Consider the following 20,297-nt stretch of genomic DNA (forward strand, 5'->3'; position numbering starts at 1 on the left):
CACTCGCTCGGCCCGGCCGCCTCGCTTGCACCTCAACCAGGCGCCTCCGCGGCTCTCCCCAGCCTAATTAAATAGGGGAGAAGTGGAGCTCTGAACTTGTGTCTACCACTACAGGACGGCTGTAATTCCACCCCCCCATCGGGCCCGAACCCCCCCCACTCCCCCCGCATACTCAGACACACACACACTTCTTGAAGAAACTTAAGCTAGGATGCCAGGTAGGGTGCTTGGGAGATTTTGGCAAGGTGCCTGGAAGGGGATGTGTGCCCATTTTTCCTTGAAGGGTTTTCTTGTTTGAAAGGCCATTTGGAGCGCTTTAGACGGGCTTGCCGAGTGAAAGGAAGAGGAGGAGGAGAGGGGGAGCATAGAGATTGAAAAAAAAAAAAGTAGAAGACCAACAGAATCTGGCTATTGGGTTTCCCAGATTCACGCTTGGCTTTCCCCTCCTCACCACTCGGGTGGGGCAGAACTGAGGTGAATCATTCCCCCTCCCCCACCCCCATCCAATTAGGGGGTCCCCTAACCCGACCTCAGCTCTGAGTGCACTTTGGGAGAGGGGGTCCCCGCTGACCCCGGGAGGAACGGGGGCACACACCCCCTACACCTGCAAAGGATCCCTCTGCGCCCCCTTGCTTTCAACACCCGGTGCCTTTGGCAGGTTGAAAAGGAGTCGTAGAGAAAAGCGGAGCCGCCCCCCAATTTGCGCCCCCGCTGTTGGTATTTGCTGAGCGCGAAGACGATGCCCCCCACGGGCAAAGCCCCTCTCGGCCTCCAACGCTTTCAGGGAGGGAGGGAGGGACAAGGCGCCCCATCAGGGTTCGAGGAGCCCCCACAACGGCCGGAGGAGGGGCACAGGGATGGGGCCCGGGAACGGCTTCTCCCCGAAATGCGGGGTGCCTCGGTGCTCCCCGCGGAGGGGAGAGAGAGGAGTCCCTAAGTACGAGAAGGTAAACGCAGGGCGAGACGTCCCGCCGGATGTCCCCAAGATTGTGTGTTCTCCCCACTCCCGTGGCTGCCGGGGGCTGCCTTACTCTGAGGGTCGGCCTCATTTACGGGGCCCGCAAAGGGCAGCCCCAGCAGCTGCCGGCATGCGGCCGGGGTACAGCCGGAAATGTGCACAGGCACACGCCGCGGCTCCCCACTCAGCCACGCGTGGGCTCCCGCACGGGGCTGCCGCGGGAGCTGAGGCAGTTCCCTTGCCCTTGCTGGATTTTGGGGAGGGCTGTTTGATGCGTGTTTTCTCTCTCTTTTTTTTTTTCCTTTGTTTTTTTTTTTTTTGTGGAAAACGATTAATTTGAAACAAATTAAGCTCGCCAGCCTCTTGTTTGCCAAACAGGCTGTTGGCAATGTGCAAACAGGCTTTCACCCCGGCGCCGTGCCCCCGCTCCGCTCCCTGCTGCCCTGCTCCAGCCTTGGCCGCACACCCTCCTCCTCCTGCCCCTGCCCCGCCGCGCCACCCCCCACCCCACCCCCCCCCAGCCCTACAATACCGCTTGATTACTATCTCCCCGTTTGCCCTTAATGCACGATCCGGGTTTCTCTTCAGCCTCGAAATAAGAAGTGACACATGCACCACTAAACCAACGTGTGGGGAAAGCCCGCGGTTGAGAGGGGCTATTGACGGGAGCGCTGCAAAGAGACAAAGCTGGGGGCTAGTGGAATCAGATGCAGCCCTTAATTAACACCATCTTAAATAGTCCAACAGGCACTGAAGACAAAGTTGAAGAAAGACTTTAAGGCTGAGTGCCCCTCGACAAGTTCTTTTTATTTCCTCGTGTCATTCAATATTTAATGCACTGTGCTTGTAATGCTACTACTGGTGCTCCTTTCTCAGCAAGTACATTATTTTTTCACGGTGCCCATGGCCAGGGAAAACCCTTTAGGCAAAGAAAATCAAAATGTTTGTTGTTTTGGATGACTTATAACTCTTGTTTAACACAAGCACTTTCAAGAAAGTATAACAGGCGCAGCCTCTAAAGCAAACAACGAAATCCTTGTGACAGAGTCGGACACAAAAAGCACATTGTGTTATGGACTATCCCTTTTCTCTCCTGCTAGATGGGTGCCTGTCTGAGGCTGAACACCACGATGCCATTTTACTTTTGAACTATTGTTTTTGAGTTATGCCATGTGGTCAAAAGGAGAAGAAGGGAGGTTGTTTCCAAGCTCATAAGACAAACGAGTTGCCTTTCATTGAACTACCCCAGAGCTCCTTTAAAATGAGGTTTAAATGTCACCTCCATGTTTTTAATGGACACAGGGCTTCAGGGGCGACCCTTCAAAGCGCCTTCGTAATAAACGACCCTTATTAAATATGTCTCTGCCTGGGAAAATCACTTGGCAGAGGAGAAAAAAGGGGGAGCGGCGGTGGGGGAAGGAGAGACACGGTGCTGCCGGAGGAGCTCCGCCGCCCCCCTGCTCCCGCCGGGGCCAGGACGGAGCGGAGGACGATCCCGCTCCGGGTGCCTGCCGCCGGGCGGGGCGGGCCGGGGGGGGGAGGGCGGGGGCTGGGGGTGTTGCTACACGGATACACTCGCCTCCCCCCCTCGTCCCAAACCCCCTTTTCTCCCTCTGCCCCCCTCCGCCCCCCAAAATAAGAGGCTGAGTGAAAGGTTGGGGTGTTTTCCTCCTGACTTCTTTTTGTCCTTAGAAGAGCGGCGTCTGCGAGTCTGAGCTGCGAAGTTACTGATTTGCAGGCTGCATGTTAAGGCAGCCCATGTAAGTAATTTCTGCGGGCATCCCGGCAAAGGAGAACAAATCGTTGACAAAGGCGAGCCCTTTCAATTCAGCAGCGTCGTTAGGGAAACCAAAAAGTATTCTTCCTATAATAAGTTCCACTTCAAAGGATTTCTCATTCAACGGTGACTGCTTCGCACTTTTATTAAGTCCGGGCTTTTTCACTTGGCGGAATCATCTGTTTGGTTATTTTTCATCGTGTTTATTTTTCACCATTCACACAGTACTTGTATTAAATAAACAAAGAACAATCGCTCTGCAAATAAAAGTACTTAGGTGGGAAAAAAAGAGGGAGGCAGAAGAGGAGAAGAGCTGGAGATGAAGCTTCTTCCTCACTTACTTGTTTATCTGCTGAAGTTGGGGAGGGGGGGGTCCTTTAAAAAAGGGGAGGGGAAGGGTCGTTGGGAGAGAGGCCAAAAAATATGAGACGTTCTGATGAAGTGAAAATTGACTGCGCTAACACGGCATGAAACTAAAGGTCAATGCAACTGTATCTTAATAGAGTGTCTCGAATCGAGGTGGACTATTTTAAATGCAGCTTGCTTTTGCTGTGCTCATTGCCATAGCAATCCTAACGCTCCATGTTGATGTACCATAAAAGCAGTAGTTTGAATTTCAAAGAACCTGCCTTTGAACTTCTCCCTGCCTGATTAGGCACTTGCGTGGTGTGTGTGTGAATGCGGGAGCGTGGTTGTGTGTGCTGACGGTGCGCGGGATGCGGGGGGGAGCGGTGGCAGCGCCCCGCCGGCGTTTGGGTGTCCGAGGCAGGGGGGAGCGTGTGTGTCCGTGTGTGAGTGCGAGTGTGTACTCCAGCACACTCCCTGATCCATCCTGGTCTGCTCTACCTGAAAATATTTTTCCGGGGTGATGGCGGGGGAAGGGGCATGGGGGGAAGTGTGTGACAGTCCATCCTTTCCAGCACTTCACAACTCCCTGGCGACATCCCTAGAAGCACGAAACACGCGGAGAAAACCCCTGAAAATCCTTGGTTCTCCCCACCACCCATCCTTTGCAAAACAAAGCAGCTGCCTATCCCGGCTGCCCTGCGTCCGACGCCCTGCCCGTGACGGGTGCGTTGGGGGGCGCAGCCCCACGACTCTCCGTCGAGAACTCCCCCGCTTATCCATATCCACAGCCCCCCTCCCCGCAATGCCATTTCCCACACTCCCGAAATTTCTTAGTCCCTTCAAACTTCGCTACCGCCGCTCTCGCCCTTAAAGGGCCGAGAGCCAGCAATAGTGTGTGGCGAGATGTCTCCCAGCCGCGACTACAAAGGTAGATGATTTAAACACTGTTTGCTAGGACCACGTTTCGCCTACGAAAAGATGAAGTCTTTGATGATGGCCAACTCGGTGTCAATAAGTGGCTTTCTTTGAGCCATATTCAGATGGGAACGTCTTGCTTGCCAATTGCCATAGAAATCCTAACACACCATGAAGATTGTCCAAGCGCCAAGCCTTCCGTTCTGGGCTAAATTACTTTGAAGTGGGGCAGGACGTGCACTGGTCAATGTTAACTCTATAGGGCGGGCAGGGAACACTAGGAGAGGGAGGTTGGAGCGGGGGGAAGCAGAAAATAAGAAGGGGAAACTTGTTTTAGACACTCTATACAAGGTTCTGCTCATTGTCAGATATCTTTTATCTTTTATATTTCCCATGAATGATTCATGTCTCGGTGGCTTTGTGTCGCCCTCCCTTTCACAAGAAACTTCATTAGGGAGCTATAAGTTTTCCCATTGATTGGAGCCCTCATTTATGAGTGTTTTTCTGCTTCGTATGTTGGTTATTGTCATTCCGCTTGAAACAACTCTTTGCAACCTGTTTCACCTTTACCACATTTAACAAAACTGACTTAAAAAACACTCTAACCTTTTGGTGAAACTGTTCTTGACATTTTGACCAGTCGTTTTTGAGCACTGGTAAATTACAGGGCGGGGGGCGCAGTCACTCTGGGTTAGTTTTATTTAATTAATTTTGTTTAAAAAGAAAATTAAAAGGGGAAATAATCCTGGAGGATGCTGACACACGATTTCGTCCGGATTTTTTCACGGGTTTTACTCAGTTTTCCTCTCTCGAAACGAGAGACCTGTCCTTACTCAGCTCCTGAAAAATTCGGGGTTTTTCTTCTCCTTCATTCCAGTGATTTCCTGGCGTTATTTCTTGTCTGACTTCACTCTGTGTTTCAGAATCATCTTCTGGCATACGGTTTTGCTCCTATGGCTACCACCGAAGAGTAGTGCTGTTTAACTCACGAGTATCCTCAAGAGAATACTGCCAGGAAGATCTTTCTTTTTTCTTTTTTTTTTTTTTTTCTCCGACAGAAATAAACATTTTAATTGATTTGATTTAATACTCTGATTAGCTATCCTTGAGAGAGATGAAGAATGTCATGTGTATAAATGTCTGACCTGTGCCTGTGTCTTATCTCTGTCAGTCTGTCCCTCCCTCTCTTCCCCCTGTGCACGGGATGCCAGCAGCAGAGCACCCAACTGCTCCATCATGACCAGGCTCCCCCCGACCCTCTGCCCGCCCCTGCCCTTAGCCCCGCTCACGGGCAAACATCCCCAGGAGTAAGGCCCGCAGCCTCGGGGGAGGCAGGGGCGGCTCGGCCCGGAGTCCCTCCTCTGCCTGGCTGCAAACCCAAACGTAAATCCGAAGGAGAACCCTATTTACTCACAGGTTTCGCTGGGCAAAGCGGAGTATCTCAGCCTTCCCCAAAACCTCACGGTGCTGTTCCTGCCGAGCTGTGAGGCTGTGGCTGTATCTGAATCTACCTGCTGAGCCTCGGGGGGAAAAGGGGGTGTTTTGGTCTGTCTCTGCCCTTCGTATGTTAGTAAGGCACATGCAATACATAGGAATAATATTTTTATTCATTTGCATGATCTTTTTTTTTTTTTTCTTTTAATGGGGTTTACAGAGATGAAAAGTTTTAAATTAGCATTTTTTTATTATTATTTAGGAGGTATCATGTGTCATAAAACTGTTGGGCAAGTGTGTGACCCTACGTGTAGCAAATACATAAAAATAGTGATATATCCCCCCGAGCCATAGTTTATAAACCCTGCCATGTCGTAATGTATAGTGCAATCTGTTGTTGAAAAAAATGCATAAATTAAAAAGTTCGTTTATAAATCAGCACCAATATATCTCTAATAAGATTACATTACATAAATATTTTTTTTTTAAAAGTCCATACCTTACTTTATTTTTTTCTATTTATTCAAATGGGCTTTGGAAAACGAATAAAAAGCAAATCGAATGAACTTTAAAAAATTATTTTCTATTCAAGTTTTCTGTTTGTTTTCAAAGTAACGCCTGCTTCTTTAGATCCAAAACAACAATATGAAGACAACGTTTAAAGGCTTCCAGAGTGACAGCACCATGCACTGTACTAATAATATAATATCTCTATGAACTATACATATATATATATATTATCAGCACCAACACACCGCACGGAGGACATGCAGGAAGAGTCTGTTTCACATTACATCGTTCATTCAAGTAAGCTGAAAAATATAATGTGTTTGTTTGTTTTTTTTTTTTTTTTGTACAAACCACATCATCATAAACAACAATCTATCACCAAAATTAATAAGAGAATTCTTTGGTGTGCTCTGTACTGTTTCAGGGGAGTCAAAAAAAAAAAAGGAAAAACAAAAGGGTGATGTCAGAAAATAAATTAATTCGACTGTACAAAATAATCGCGTTCACATCCACGTTATTAACAATGACAAGACGACATCCACCATTCACGGCACAAAAACCACATTTCCACAAGCCCTGGGGGAGGGGAGGGCGGCTGCCGCTTCTTCTCTCAGGGTCTCTGAGGGGGAATTAGTGCTCTTTACTTCATTTGCGCCCCGCTCCTGACGCAAGGGCGCTAGGCTGGGGTGTCCCCTGCGCCTCGCAGCCCCTCGGCTGCAGGGCTGGGCTGTTGGGGGGTTTGGGGAGGTTGGCCCCCCGACACTAGCCTGTGTCCCCACCCCTCGCTTCCTTCCCAGCAGCTCTGGTCCCCACCTCCCAGGTGACTCTGCCGGGCCACTTCAGGGGGATGAGTGAAAAGCACGCAGGCATCAGCTCGGTTGGAGAGATGAAATAGTGTACATAAATGTAATAATAAAAAGATAATCCCTCTATGCCTGCCCCCTACTCCGGGACTCGTCAGGCCCAGGGGGCTGCTCCCCCTCCCAACCCCCCGAGGGGCTGGAGGGAGCATGAGGCAAAGTCTTGGTCTGAGAGATGAAATTTAAAAAAAATAATAATCAGAGTAATAATAACACCAACCCCAAGGAAAGGAAAATTCGCAGAGTTTTCATGTGAGCTTTTTAGGGGAAAAAAATCAAAAATGTATCACAGTATCACAGTTGTCAAATAGCAGCGTGTTTCTTTTATTCTCTGGCTACATTTTAGGAGCCATACATCTACAAACCGTGGAGAAGTGAAAAAGGAGTCCTGCATCTTTTGTCTTTCCTTTCGTAAATCGTTTGCACAATGTTACGGCTAAGGTTGAAAGAAAGGCTGGGGAGAAAATGACGGGTGCAGGTGGGACCCCTCGACTCGGGAGAGAAACCATCAATTACAGATGAGCTGAACTGCGAGAGGGGTGGGGAAATGCTTTTATTTTATTTTATTTTAAGGGATGCGCAATCTGTCCTTGACTGGCCGGAGCTTCAGCAGGTGCTGCTTTACAGTCAGGAGGCTGCTGCTGACCTGGGGCTTTATCCAGGCCAAAGAGGAGGCGCTGGGGTGGCAGCTAAGGTACTTAAGAGCCACTCCAGAGAGCGGCTGAGTTCTGCCCGCTCGCAGCCTTCTCCAGCTAACTCTTGTTAAAGAAATGGGCATGGGCAGAGTGGAAGACGAGCATCTCCCTTGGCACTGTCCCCCTGCAAAATTGTGCAGCTCGGGTGACTGGGACGGCCCAGCCTGGCGTTATTAATGCTTTTTCTTACCAAAAAAAAAAGGTCCGAGTCTCTTTAATTAAATTAGTTACTGTACAAACACCATAGGGTTTCATACATGGAATAAATAGCGCGAGTCAAACCTGATGGCACTTCCACGGCAGCCCCCCGTGCCAGGTGGCTGCCGCTGCGGCCCGGGCCAGTGCAGTGGGGCCGGGGCCACCGGCAGCTTGGCACGGCTCGGCACGGCCCTAGGGAGCAGTTCTGCCTCCCGAGGTCCTGTGGGGCTCGTCCTCCTCGGATGCCGGGGAGGTGTCGCGGCTGGAGGGGGTGCGGGGCCGGCGGGGAGCCCCCCCGGCCTGGCAGACGTACCACTCGCTGAGGTTGGTGACCGGCGGGGAGAGGGCGGCGGCGCGGCCGCGGGGCGGCTCGGCGGCCGGGTCGGCCTCGGGGGGCAGCGGGCCGTCGGGGGGCCCCGCCGCCGCGTAGCCCTGGGAGCCTGGCGGCGGGGAGGGCGGCGGGGACTTGCAGTGGATCTTCATGTGCTTCCGCAGGGAGCTGGGGTGGGTGTAGGACTTGTCGCAGCCGCGGATCTTGCAGTAGTAGGGCTTGTCCGAGGTGTGGACGTGGGAATGCTTCTTGCGGTCGCTGCTGTTGGCGAACTTCCTCTCGCAGCCGTCGAACTCGCACTTGAAGGGCTTCTCCCCTGCGGAGACACAGCAACGGCACCGTTACCGGCCCTGCCCGCAGCCCGCCCGCCGCATCGCAGCCCCTCCGCAGCGCGGCCTCCGGGGGTGAGCAGCAAGGGTAAAGCTTCCCCTTCCCTCCTTTTCCTCCCCTTTCCCTTTTTTCCTCCCCCTTCACGACAGTCGTGACATGCCCGAGGTTTCCGCCTTTTTCCCCATGTTTTGCTGCCTGTCACACGTCGCTGGCAGCCCTCAGGCCCGGAGTCCCGGGCTGGCGGCGGCAGGGCCCCCTCGGCCTTGTTTGCCCTCTGCGGCGCTCCCCTCGCACACGAGAAACCTTCATTACCGCTCTAATGACCGAGCCCAAACAAAACCTCTCAATGCCTTTGCCTGCGAGGGCTGGCGTTTGCCGGCAGCCCGGCTCGCCTGGCACATCTCCTGCGTAATCCTTTCCCAGTGGGCACTGCGCTGGGGGAATAATTAGTTTAGGGGAAATAAAAGTAACACCTGTTTAAGCATCCCGATACAAAGAGGGAGCACCCCGCAGCCCGGACTGGGAACCTGCAAGCTGCGGGGACCAACCCAGACACCGGAGACGAGGGTAGCAGACTGCTGTTACCGTAGCTGGCTACCCTGGGCAAGTTTGGGTCTGAATGTGTGCGGATGATCTACTTTAAGAGTTTTTACTCATTACTTAACAGTTAAAGGGGTTGTGAAAATCAGCCCGGGGCGGTTAGCCTGGCATACCTTTCTCACGCACTCTTGTCTCACGTAGCATACCCTGGAATACATATGTTCTGGTACGTATAGCCGTGTCCTTCCCCATAGTTCCCGGACCGACCCTTCCCCATAGTTCCCGAATAGAGCTGGGCAAATGCCTATTACTGAGACACCAGAGGAAAAAGAAAAAAGTGCCAGATCCCTGTACTGAAGCTTCTTACAGCAAGTTTTTCTTCCTCTATCATGCTACACGTGAGTCCAGCACAGGCAGACCTGCACTGATAATCTTCGTCATGACTATAGCGACCCTTGAGTCGGTTAAGACATGGCTGATGCATATTTTCAGAGCTGTTTTGCTCTGAGGGCTCAGAAATAACAACCCAGCAGCTCTCTCGGTGGACATTTTCTCCTTATTGCCAAGCAACTTTTACTGCTCCTCCTGTTTGGAAGATTGTATCGCGTTTATTATTTAACAAAATAATAATGGAAATTAGAAAACTATTTTTATTTTTAGAAGCAATTTCTTGGCTGTTACTATAGAAACATACACCTCCATAGCCTATTTATGCATCAATTTGTTCAATTAAAATCGGCTCCCCACCACGAAAGTGGTAGCACAAGAAAGTGCAAGTTTATCTTTAAAAAAAAAAAAAAGTGTGAGGAGAAAAAAATTAAAATTAAAATTGTGCCTCGTGGGGTTTAAGTGCATGAAAACCTCTGCATGCCCCCGAGACAATTTTCCGGTCACTTCGTTTGTTCATTAATTACTATTATTTCTTCCGGGAAAACAAAGCGAATCTACTGGAGGTTTTGCGCAGTTTCTATCTGTGTTACCCCAAGAATGAAGGTGCACACATTCTGTTGCTGGCCGTGACCTGCAGAGCCCGCAGAGCCCGAAGTGCAGCCCCCTGAGAAATGCTCCGACCAGCTGGACCAAACCTCGTCCACTCTGTCGGGATTTTAGGGAAGTGTCTTTCCACTTGAGTTCACGCGCGGACACCCTCGCCAGACTCCAGATCGCGAAGATAAAATTCCCCATAAATCCAGGAGCGGGGAAGGTCCCGGTATGTCCCCGTTATGCTGACGAGGGCACCACGTCAGAGTTTAACCATTTGTAGGTGGTTTCAACCCACGGAAGGGGGCGAGATGCCGGGCGTCGTCCCCTAACTCCTCCCGGCAGTAGCAGTGCCGGGGGCGGGGAGGGGCACAGATGGGGCTTGGGGTCACTTTTTTTGGAGGGTCTGGGAATCGTTGGAAGGAAGCCTGACCGTCCTGAACATCGTCTTTGGCGAGGGGACAGCAAAATTGCGGGAGGGATGGGGTCCCTATTCCCGCTAGAATGCACCCGGTGTGGGAACGAACAGTGATTTGTCCCCAAAATGGAGCAGTAGCTGCAGAGAGTGGTATGCAGCCCCCGGGGTGATGCTTTTGAGGAAAAAGAAAAAAAAAAAAAAGAAAAAGGAAAAAAAAGGGGAAAACCCCAAACAACAAATGCCTCCTGAGTTATTGAAATACTCTTCTTCTTGCAGGATTACCAGAAACACGCAAAATCGCCTAATGATACAATTACGGTATTATTATTCCACACACACACACACACACACCCGCATGCCAAATGCCCATAATAGACGAATAGTTTGCAAATCTCCCCTCCTCCCAGGCTACACATGACTAAAATAAATCTGAGGCGGCAAAATTACAGTAATTAATCCGATAGGAAGGAGCAGAAAGTTTGGGATCCCTTGTTCACTCAAGTGCGTGGTGGGGGAATGAGTAGGGAAAGACTCCTATCCCCTGGGCCGACCTGTCATTCGAGGTGGGCTATTGCCCCCCACCCCGACCCCCGAGGGCCGCTTTGTTGCAACGACCCCTTCTGCGTGGATACAGCCTTTCCCTGTGGGCTCACGCACGGACACCCTCCCGAGGACTACGGGTAGCCCCAAGCTGAAAACTTCTCCAAATATCCCTTGCAAGAAGCCACGTCCCACGAATTGCCTCGGGGCAATGCTCGACCTCATCTTAGAGCTGCAAACTGTGCCTGATCCGTATTTGGGTTTTGGTGGGGCTCTTTTTCCCGCTGAATCTCTCTGCCTCCTCATAAGCCTCTCCCGGACTCCTTCCCACCTCCCTCCCGCCTGCACCTTGCAGCTGAGATGGGTAAGGAGTTGAGGAGCCCAGAGAAGTCCGCGGTGAAGTTTTGTTTTTCAAACCAAGGCAGGTGGAGAAGGCTGTAGATGACAAAACCACGGGCCTCCAGCTAACTCATTCCGCGGTATCATTAACACAACAACAACAACAAAAAGTGTCAGACCTTCCGCCCCCCTCCCCCCTGGAGAAACTCCCGCCCCCCCACCATCCGCGGCTCAGGGTGTAGAGCACTGGGCACCCTCAGGGCTCCGCTGCTACATATGGGCTCATGCCTGACATATTCTGGAGATAAAAATCTATAATCCTTTCAGCCATGGGCCATTTGGTTTTACATCGGAACAACACGTTGTACGGTCGCCGCTTCTCTTCCCGAGCAGCACACAATAAATCAAGAAAGCAATTACGGCAACTCCACTTCCTTAAGTATCCTCCAAGGAATAATATTTGTCTGCCACTATAAATCCCGGCTTCGTTCGTTTTCGGCAGAGTTTTACACCCAGATGGAAATGCGTATTTCAGGAGTGGCGAGGAATGAGGAGAAAGTGGGGGGGAAACCCAAACCAAAAAAAAAAAAACTAAAAAAAAAACCAAACAAGAAGAAACAACAACAACAACAACCAAAAAAAAAAAAAAGTAAAAGAAAAAGGAAATACTCAAGGGCTCAAACACACCCCAAGCCCTTCCAGGGGTCCCCGCCTGTCCCCCGGGGCATTTCCCGGTGCCGCTCCCTCCTCCCGTACCCCGCCGAGCAGTCGGGGCGACTTTGAAGTTTCCTTCTCAGATCCACAAAGAGAGGGAAGCGTCCTCCGGTGGGAGCCTTCCCCTGCCTCGCTCCCTGCTCTCCGACTCCGCGGTACTGCCGCAGGCGGGAGCAGCCCAGGCGGCACCAGCAGCCTCGGGACCGGCGTCAGTACGGGCAGCCCCGGCAGTGCCCTCAGCATCCCCGGTAGTTCCGCAATATCGGTAGCCCAGGCGGGGGGATACACCCGGCAGTATCGTTGGTCCCGGTAGTAGGGACAGCCTCGGAACGCGGGTAGCCCCAGGAGCGCCGGTCACAGGGGCAGCCCGATAGTCCGGTAGTACCGGCAGACGCGAGCACCGCCACCGCCGCCCGCAGCGCAGGGGAACTGCGCCCCCAAGAGCCCCCGCGGCCCCATCTCCGTCGGGCCAAGCGTCACCCGCCCGGCTCCGTCCCCGCCGACAGAAGCGGCAGGAAAAGCAGAACCGCCGTCCTTCGGCGTGGCGGGGGGGAAGTGGCAAAGCGCAGCGCTTCCCAGACGCGGGGTGAGTCCCCAGGGCGCCCCGGACAAGGGCGGTGGGAGTAGGGACGGGCGGGTGCTCATCCTCTCCTCGCTCTTCCGCAGGGGCTGCTGCTCATCTTCCCCCGGCTCTGCGTTATTTATTAATCGGTGTATTTATCCGGTGGTGCCGGGATGTGGGGAGGTGGGTAGCGGAGGGGGTGGGGAGGGAGCTGCCCAAGATGAGGGGGGGTTGGAGGGGGGGGACGGGACACGTGTGTGCAGGGCAGAGGGGCCGGGTGCGTGTACGTAGCTGTGTGTGCGTGGCCCGTGTGCTGCCGAATTACTTATTCATGAAAAAGTCACATGTCCGGCGGTGCGTAGGAGAGGAGGAAAAGAGGAGGAAAAGGAAAAAAAGAAAAAAAAAAATAAGGAAACCCTTGCGGGGGGGGAGGGGGGGGGAACAACCCACCTGTATGAGTTCGCTTGTGGATCTTGAGGTTTTCGGAGCGAGCGAAGACCTTCCCGCAGCCGGGGAAGGGACAAGGGAAGGGTTTCTCTCCCGTGTGCACTCGGATGTGGTTGATGAGTTTGTATTTCGCTTTGAAGGGCTTGCCTTCGCGGGGACACTCCTCCCAGTAGCACACGTGGCTGCTCTGCTCGGGCCCACCGACGTGCTCCACGGTGACATGGCTCACCAGCTCCTGCATCGTGCTGAAAGTTTTGGAGCAAGGCTTCCTACCGCCCGATGGCGGCGGCGGAGGTGGAGGAGGCGGCTCCCGGTCGATCCACTTACAGATCAGCTCTTGCTTGATGGGCTGTCGCATGTACCGGAGGAAGGCCCCAGCCGCCGCCGCCGCCGCGGCCCCGACGTGGGCATGGTGGTGATGGTGGTGATGATGGTGGTGGTGGGGATGGGGGTGGTGCGGGTGCCCGTGGCCGGCCGCCGCCAGGTTGAGGTTGACGGAGCCGTAGCCTTGCAAAGCCGAGGAGGAGGAGGCGGCGGCGGCCCCGTAGTGCGCCTCGGCGCGCCCGTAGAGCTCCCCGGCGGCGGCCGCCAGCCCCAGGCGCATCTGCCCGTTGAGCGGCGGGTGGCGGCCGGCGGGCGCGCCCTGCTCGCCGGGAGGCGGCGGCGGGAAGGCGGCGTGCGCCCCGTCGGTCGCGCCGTAGGTGCCGGCGGCCGAGATGAAGACGCCGTGAGGTGGCGGGTGCGGAAGGTGGGGGGAGCTGGCGGGCGGGTGCTGCTCGCCCAGCGCCCCGTGCACGGCGGCGGCGGTGGCGGTGGCGGGCAGCTCCCGCCGCAGGAGGAAGTCCCGGCCCGCCGCCCCCCCCGACGGGTATCCCGGGAGGGCGGCGGCGGGCGGCGCGTAGGCGGCAGCGGTGGTGGCAGCGGCGGCGGTGGCGGCGGCGGCGGCGGTGGTGGTGGCGGCGGGCGCGGCGAAGGCGGCGGCGGCGGCGGTGAGCGCCTCGGGCGTGAGCTTGAGGGCGGCGGGCTGCGCCATGTGCTCGGGTCCGAGCGGCGTGAGGGCGCCGCCGGGGTCGCCGCCCGCGTCCCCGGGGTGGAGGTGGGCAGCGTGGTGGGGGTGGACGTGGTGGTTCCCCAGCCCCGGGAAGCCTGTCATGTTCTGGTGAGGATGGGGCTGAGCCGCTGCCAAATCCGCTAATCTCAGTGTCGGGTTCCTCTTGCTCAAAGGGGGCTCCATAACGACACAGCCAAGCCCATCTACGCTCGCTGTTGTTATTTTTTTCCCTTTACCCGCCTTCAAAAACATGTATATATTAAGCGGCTCTTTAACTTCTTTTGTCTGCGCTCCGAGCCCCGCGCATCCCTGGCCCCGCTCTGCCCGCCCGCGATTGGCAGAGCCCTCACCACACTCCGGCGGCGCGCTGGGGAATACGGCTCGGACACCGCGCCGGAGGGATTGGACGGATGGCGATGATTGGCAGCGGCCGGGGCCGCGCGATTGGCTCCCTTTCAGGCCGCCGGCGCAGCGGGGATCCGCCCCCGCCGCCCCCCCGGGCCCCCCCGCGCCGCCCCCCGAAGTTGCACTTGCAAAACTTCGCGCGGGGCCCGACGGGGCGCACCCGGCGCCTCCCCCGCCGCCCCCCGCCGGCAGCACCGGGCAGCAGCGGGCAGCAGCTGCCTCTGCTCCCCAAGCACTGGACGGGGCGCCCTGCTCCGATGCTCCGCCGTGTTTACGTTTGCGGGGCCGTGGGGTTTCTCTCCTCGGCTGGCGGCAGCCCACGCGCGCGGCTGCTGCCCGGCTCTGCGCTCGGCTTCCTTTCCTTTTTTCTTTTTTTGGAGGGCCACGTTCATTCATGGATGAGGCGGGAAAGCACTCCCTCATGCAACAACGTGTGCAACCCCACACCCACGCGAGGCCGAGGCTGTGTGTACTCATGCCCAAGGCAACACTAGGGGAAGGCGGCCAAAGTTTTCCTAAAAAGAAGACGGCGGGGGTTGGGATTCCTTTCCTTTAGAAAATAAACAAGTAAGCGGGGAGGGGAGGAGGAGGAGGGGGGCAAGTGGCACATGTTAGAGCGAAGTTTCGGGAGCCTGCTCTCGCTGCTGCTTTGGGGCTTTCTCCTGTCGCAGCGGCTTCCCAGGGCATCCCATGGGAAGAGCCACCCCACGCCCCTCGGGGGTCCGCCAGCCGTACTCCAGGCAGCTGCATCCACTTCAGCCCTAATTCAGCAACGGCGAAGTAGAGATGAAACCGCCGCAGTGATACTGGCTCCGAGCATAAATGCTTCTCGACTCTTTAGGATGTCGTAACGGGAGGGGGGCGATAGGCTGGGAAATGGGGGAGTCTCCCGCTGGTGGGTGCCCTCAGCTGCTGCCGTAGACAAAAAGGCAGGAAAAGTGGAAGCTCTCTTAAAAGGGGGCAGAAGTAAGGGACGGGCGGTGACAGCGATGGGACCGCCCCTGGGGTGCGGGGTGTGCTGGTCCTCGAAAGTGAAGCTCCTTGTGGAGTGCCGAAATTGGCCCTTCGGCGCAAAGGATGCTGCCCTTCGAGGGGGTTGACTAGTAAAGGCCGGGATTTCCCTGCAAGCCAAAAGGGGAAAGGAGCATTATCTTGACTTTTCTGTGGGAGGAGAAGTAGCTTTTATTGATATGTCATCTGCTTTCTTCAGGCTGTTGGTCCCCCTGGAAATGCCTTGAGCTCTCGCGCTCCTGGAAAGTGCAGGCAGGCTGGCTGCCCTTCGCTGCCTGCGGGGCAGCCAGGGACGCTTCTCCGCCTCTCTAGGAGAAGAAACGGGGTGGGGGATGCCAATGGACCCACACACACCTCCGGCTCTCCCCGGCCACCTAATCCCCTTGACGAAACTACATCTGTGCGTCTTGGCCGCTTCCCTGTGCCAAGCCACGTTCAAAGGAAGCCCCGTGCTGCTCCGGCATTTCCTGGGCCAAGCTCCAGCCGCCCCCCCCTCCCCCCCTACTCCTCCGTACCTCCCGCCGCTACTCACGCGGGGAAAACTCGCAGGATTTGGCCCACGGCTGCCAGAAGGGGGGTGAGAGGCTCTAGGGGGAGCTCAAGGGGGAGCGAGACACGCCGGTTCCCTCCCTTCTCTCGCCCCCCGGAGACGAGCCAATGCTCCCGGCTCGCGTGGCCGCGGTGGGGGTTTCAGTGATGCTGCAAGGCAAGGAACGGGAATAAATGATCCCTGGGTTTTAAAGCGGCTGCTCGATGGTTTTATTGCACAGTAAAAACTTCACGCGAACTAGCCATACGACTCTACGGGTATTTATATACGTATATTTTCTGTACATTCATCCAAATAGTGCCCTCCCTCCTCCCCAAATTCTGGGTGTGTTGCTGGACCAAGGTCCAGAGATGGAATGGTGTGATGGGAGATGCTGCGGAGGGGAACAAGTATCATAGCTCCCTGGAACCTTCCACATGCCTCCTTGTCCCTCTCCTGTTAAACGCAGGTGATGTGTATCTGTCATCGATTTAATATGTCTTAATTCAAATATATACCCCGATCAATTTCTTTTTATGAGAGGCTATAAAACAATGAAAATATTTTATAGCTGGCTAATAGGCAGCTGACCTGTGACTGTGGGGAGGGAGGGGTTGATGGAGACTCACGTGGAAATTCGCTCATATTTTTAGGACTAGCTGCAATCGCCGGGAAGCGAAGGTGGCTGCCCGCGCAGGGACAATTTTGAACACTGCCAGCTCCAAAAGGGCCGTGAAGAATTTAAAGCCCATTAACTTACCGACACCAGCTCAGGCCCAGGCTGCCGCTGCCCTCTGGGGCTGCAGCAGAGGGAGGCGTGCTGTGCTACCCCCACGGCCCCCCCACACACCTCGACAGCACCCGTCGGGGGTCGGAACGCGCCCTGTTTCCGCGGCGGAGCCGGCTGCAGAGCCCTCCCGCAGTGCTCCGCTCGCCGGCAAACCTGCCAAGGGACTTCGGGGGAGGCTGCAGAGGCGGGGTGAAAGCCTGGAAGCCTTCAAATTTATTTCGTAAAGCTTCCTCTTTAAACTGAGATCGGGCTATCGGCTTTAGGAGGTGTTTAACTGTAAAACGCTGTGCTGTGAGCTGCATTATGTAAATATATGCTAATGATCATGAACACCATTTACAAACAATCGTCTTTAGTGCACATCTTATTGATAGTTAGGGAGCGCGGAGCAATATTTTATAACGTGTAAAACATTCTTCTGGGGAACCACTAGAAAGGGAGCGCGATTGACGCTTTCCTCGACAAGACCTCCAAGTCTCCTCAAATATGCTAAAAAAGCCTATCCTCCCCCCGACCCGTCACGGGTGACTTTCTACGCTCGTGGGGCTGCTTTGCTGCTCGGGGGAGCCTGTGGCACGGGTCTCTCCGCGAACATGCGCCATCGGACCTGGATTCCGCCCGTAGCAGGAGGGAGCGTCCCGAGCCTCAGCCCCGTGGGGACCCACACGGGCAGGAAGTACCCACGGTACCCTCCTCATTGTCCCGTCAGGGGGATAGCACGGAGGCACCGGGACCTCGGCCGGGAGCGGGAGGCTGCCCAGGGGCACGAAAGGGAAAGAGAGTAGCGACATGGCACTGAGACTCCTCACCACTCCTTTCTGGAGGGGTTCAGCAGATGGTATTTTATACCCTTAAAAATTATACTTCTCCTGTGCCAAATGTCGTTGCTCTGTGCATCCAAGCGGGAACCCGAGACTGACACAAGGATTCGACGTAGGGGCTAGGGGCTGTCGGGGTCGGGACCCGCCGCACCTTTGGGACAGAGACTCACGAGCATTAAGTTTCGGGACTGTCCGTGTTCAGCGGCGCACCTCGCCAGGGAAAGAGGGAAAGAGTGGCCATCCCTTTTGGGGTTTGCTCAAATAGGGACAAAATAAGGAAAAAACCCCATCCTTCAATCTATCTATCTATCTATCTATTGAAAGAAAGAAAAAGAAAGAAAAAGAAAAGAAAGAAAGAGATAAAGAGAGAGGCGGTCTCAGGAAACCCAGCCAAATTTGCTCTGCTCTCTCTCCCCCCCCACTTCCCCTCTCTCTGAACGTCACCGTTGGAAGAAGCTGTTGAGATAAATCAAATAGTGACACTTTGACGGCTTTACTTGTATAAGCAATATGGTTACCATATGTGGCATTGTTATTTATGAATGACAGCATAAATGTATTACAAGTCCATCGCGCTTTATTGGGACGCTTCTCCCCTGCCTCTAACGTTTTATATGGGCATCTCCAGATGGAAAAAGGTGCATCTAATAAAACCCGGCAGTGCTGCAGCAGACCCCATTTTGGGGGGCGTTGCGCCGGGTCTGTGCTGGCTGCAGAGTGAGCGGCGCAGCGGGGCAGGGCGCGCAAAATACGCGTCTGTGCGCATCCCTCAGCCGCAGCGGGGCAGGGCAGAGGCATCGGAGGTTTCCGTCCTGGAAAAAAGCGCTACAGTGCTCCTCGCCCCCCCCCCCCCCCCCCCCCCCCCCATCTCACGGCATTACCGCCGAGAGCGGGGTTTTATACATATATATATAAGTGCAACTGAAGGAACAATAAATATTCCATGGCACGAAAGCGAGGTGCTCCTTCCTCCTGTCCCTGCCCTGCCTAGCGTATTTTTCTTTTATTTTTTCTTTCTTTTTTATTTTTTTAAGAAGCATTTAAAAGTTACAGCTTTGGCTGAGATTTTCATTATTTCCCCTTTTTCTTTTACATTACTCTGCCGGTAGAGCCTGACAAAGAACTTTTGTCTCGAAGTGTGTTTTACAGAGGGAGGCTACAGCACACACATGTGGTCTTCACGGGTCATAGGTCGAACGGCCTAGAAGTGGCTCGGATCGGCACCATCAAAGGTAACCTGCAACTTAATATCCTGTTGATGAGCTTGTTGAATTTATGAGTGTCTGTGATACAGACAACGGTGCAAGTGATGCTGCTCAACTGGCCTCTTCTCCCCAGGCTGCGGGCCAGCCGCACTCCCCCTCCTTGCCCCGCACCTCCTCCCCTTACTCCGTGGGAAGGCTGACTTTTGGGGGAAAGACACCCTCTTCCCCCCTTTCCCTTTCTCTCTCATACACACACACTCGAACACACCCGTCTCCGGTGGGTCCTTCCACCGCTTTTTCCCGACGAGGCCATCGCCACCCGCATCCTCCTATGGGCAGAGTCCACTGCGGCACCCACGGCTCCCAGGGAGGGGGGGATGGAGAAAAGGGGCCCGGAGCCTCCCCTGAGGGCGGTGACACCTCTCGGGAAAAGGGGCTAGAAGGGGAAGACGGTATATACAGTCCAGGGGAAGCAAGAAATTGCTCTCTCCTCGTCCCACGTCCCCCCCCTCCACACTCCCCCCTCAGCTCCTTCCGCATCACCAGCCGGTAAGAACAAGAGAAGAGCAGTTTTAAAGCGAATTTCGGAAAACTTACAAAGACGGGAAAGCTTTCCCGGCAAGGCTGACGTTTGCTCTGCAGGTCTGGCACCTTCAGAAACCTGTTGAAAACTTCTTTCAATAAAACGGTTTAGCACCGACTTTGTGTGACCGCTTGCTTTCCTCCCTCGAAAGCTGCCGTGAGCCGCAGGCTGTGTTCGTGGCCGTGGCCCGACGAGAGAGTGCGGGGCTGGCTGCTGGTGCCTCTGCCCCCCTCCCTTCCTCCCTTCCTCCCTTCCTCCCTTCCTCCCTTCCTGCCTCGCTCTCTTCCCTTGTTACCCTGTGACATGGGGGAAAGGGGTTTTGCGGTTCAGAGGCAAATAAAGCGCTTCTTAGGAGGGACGGCGACGTGACTTTGAACTTGGATCAGCTCCTCTGTTTCCTGCAGAGAGAGTAGGGCTGGAGCCCTGGAAGAATAGCAGAGAGTGGCCAGCCTGCGGGGGCTCCGGCTGGAATTCACTGCGTCCCCCCGAAAGTGCCCCGATGCCGGCACCGCTGAGCAGGCAGAACGAGGGGCGAGGGGAGGGGAGGCAGGAAAATGCGGAAAAAGAAGGTAAGAAAAAGAAAGAAAAAGGAGACAAAATAATAAAGGAAGAGAAAAAATGAATAAGAGAGAAAGGAAAGAAAGAAAGAAAAGGAAAGAAAGAAAGAAGAGAAGGAAGGAAGGAAGGAAGGAAGGAAGGAAGGAAGGAAGGAAGGAAGGAAGGAAGGAAGGAAGGAAGGAAGGAAGGAAGGAAGGAAGGAAGGAAGGAAGGAAGGAAGGAAGGAAGGAAGGAAGGAAGGAAAGGAAGGAAGGAAGGAAGGAAGGAAGGAAGGAAGGAAGGAAGGAAGGAAGGAAGGAAGGAAGGAAGGAAGGAAGGAAGGAAGGAAGGAAGGAAGGAAGGAAGGAAGGAAGGAAGGAAGGAAGGAAGGAAGGAAGGAAGGAAAGGAAGAAGGAAGGAAGGAAGGAAGGAAGGAAGGAAGGAAGGAAGGAGAAAGAAAGAAAGAAA

General features: G+C 54.5%; 1 protein-coding gene across 1 annotated transcript; it reads right to left on the reverse strand.

Moving 5' to 3' along the window:
* Window positions 1-7,887: 7,887 nt before the first annotated feature.
* LOC309570747 (zinc finger protein ZIC 5-like) lies at window positions 7,888-14,200 on the reverse strand (the record flags this gene model as incomplete). The annotated part of the gene is made up of 2 exons (XM_082277760.1): window positions 7,888-8,342; window positions 12,901-14,200. 2 exons carry the CDS (start codon window positions 14,198-14,200, stop codon window positions 7,888-7,890), a joined length of 1,755 nt encoding a protein of 584 aa, XP_082133886.1.
* Window positions 14,201-20,297: the final 6,097 nt, after the last annotated feature.

The sequence above is a fragment of the Coloeus monedula genome (assembly GCF_965178545.1).
Source record: "Coloeus monedula genome assembly, chromosome: 3".
Taxonomy (NCBI): Eukaryota; Metazoa; Chordata; class Aves; order Passeriformes; family Corvidae; genus Coloeus; species Coloeus monedula.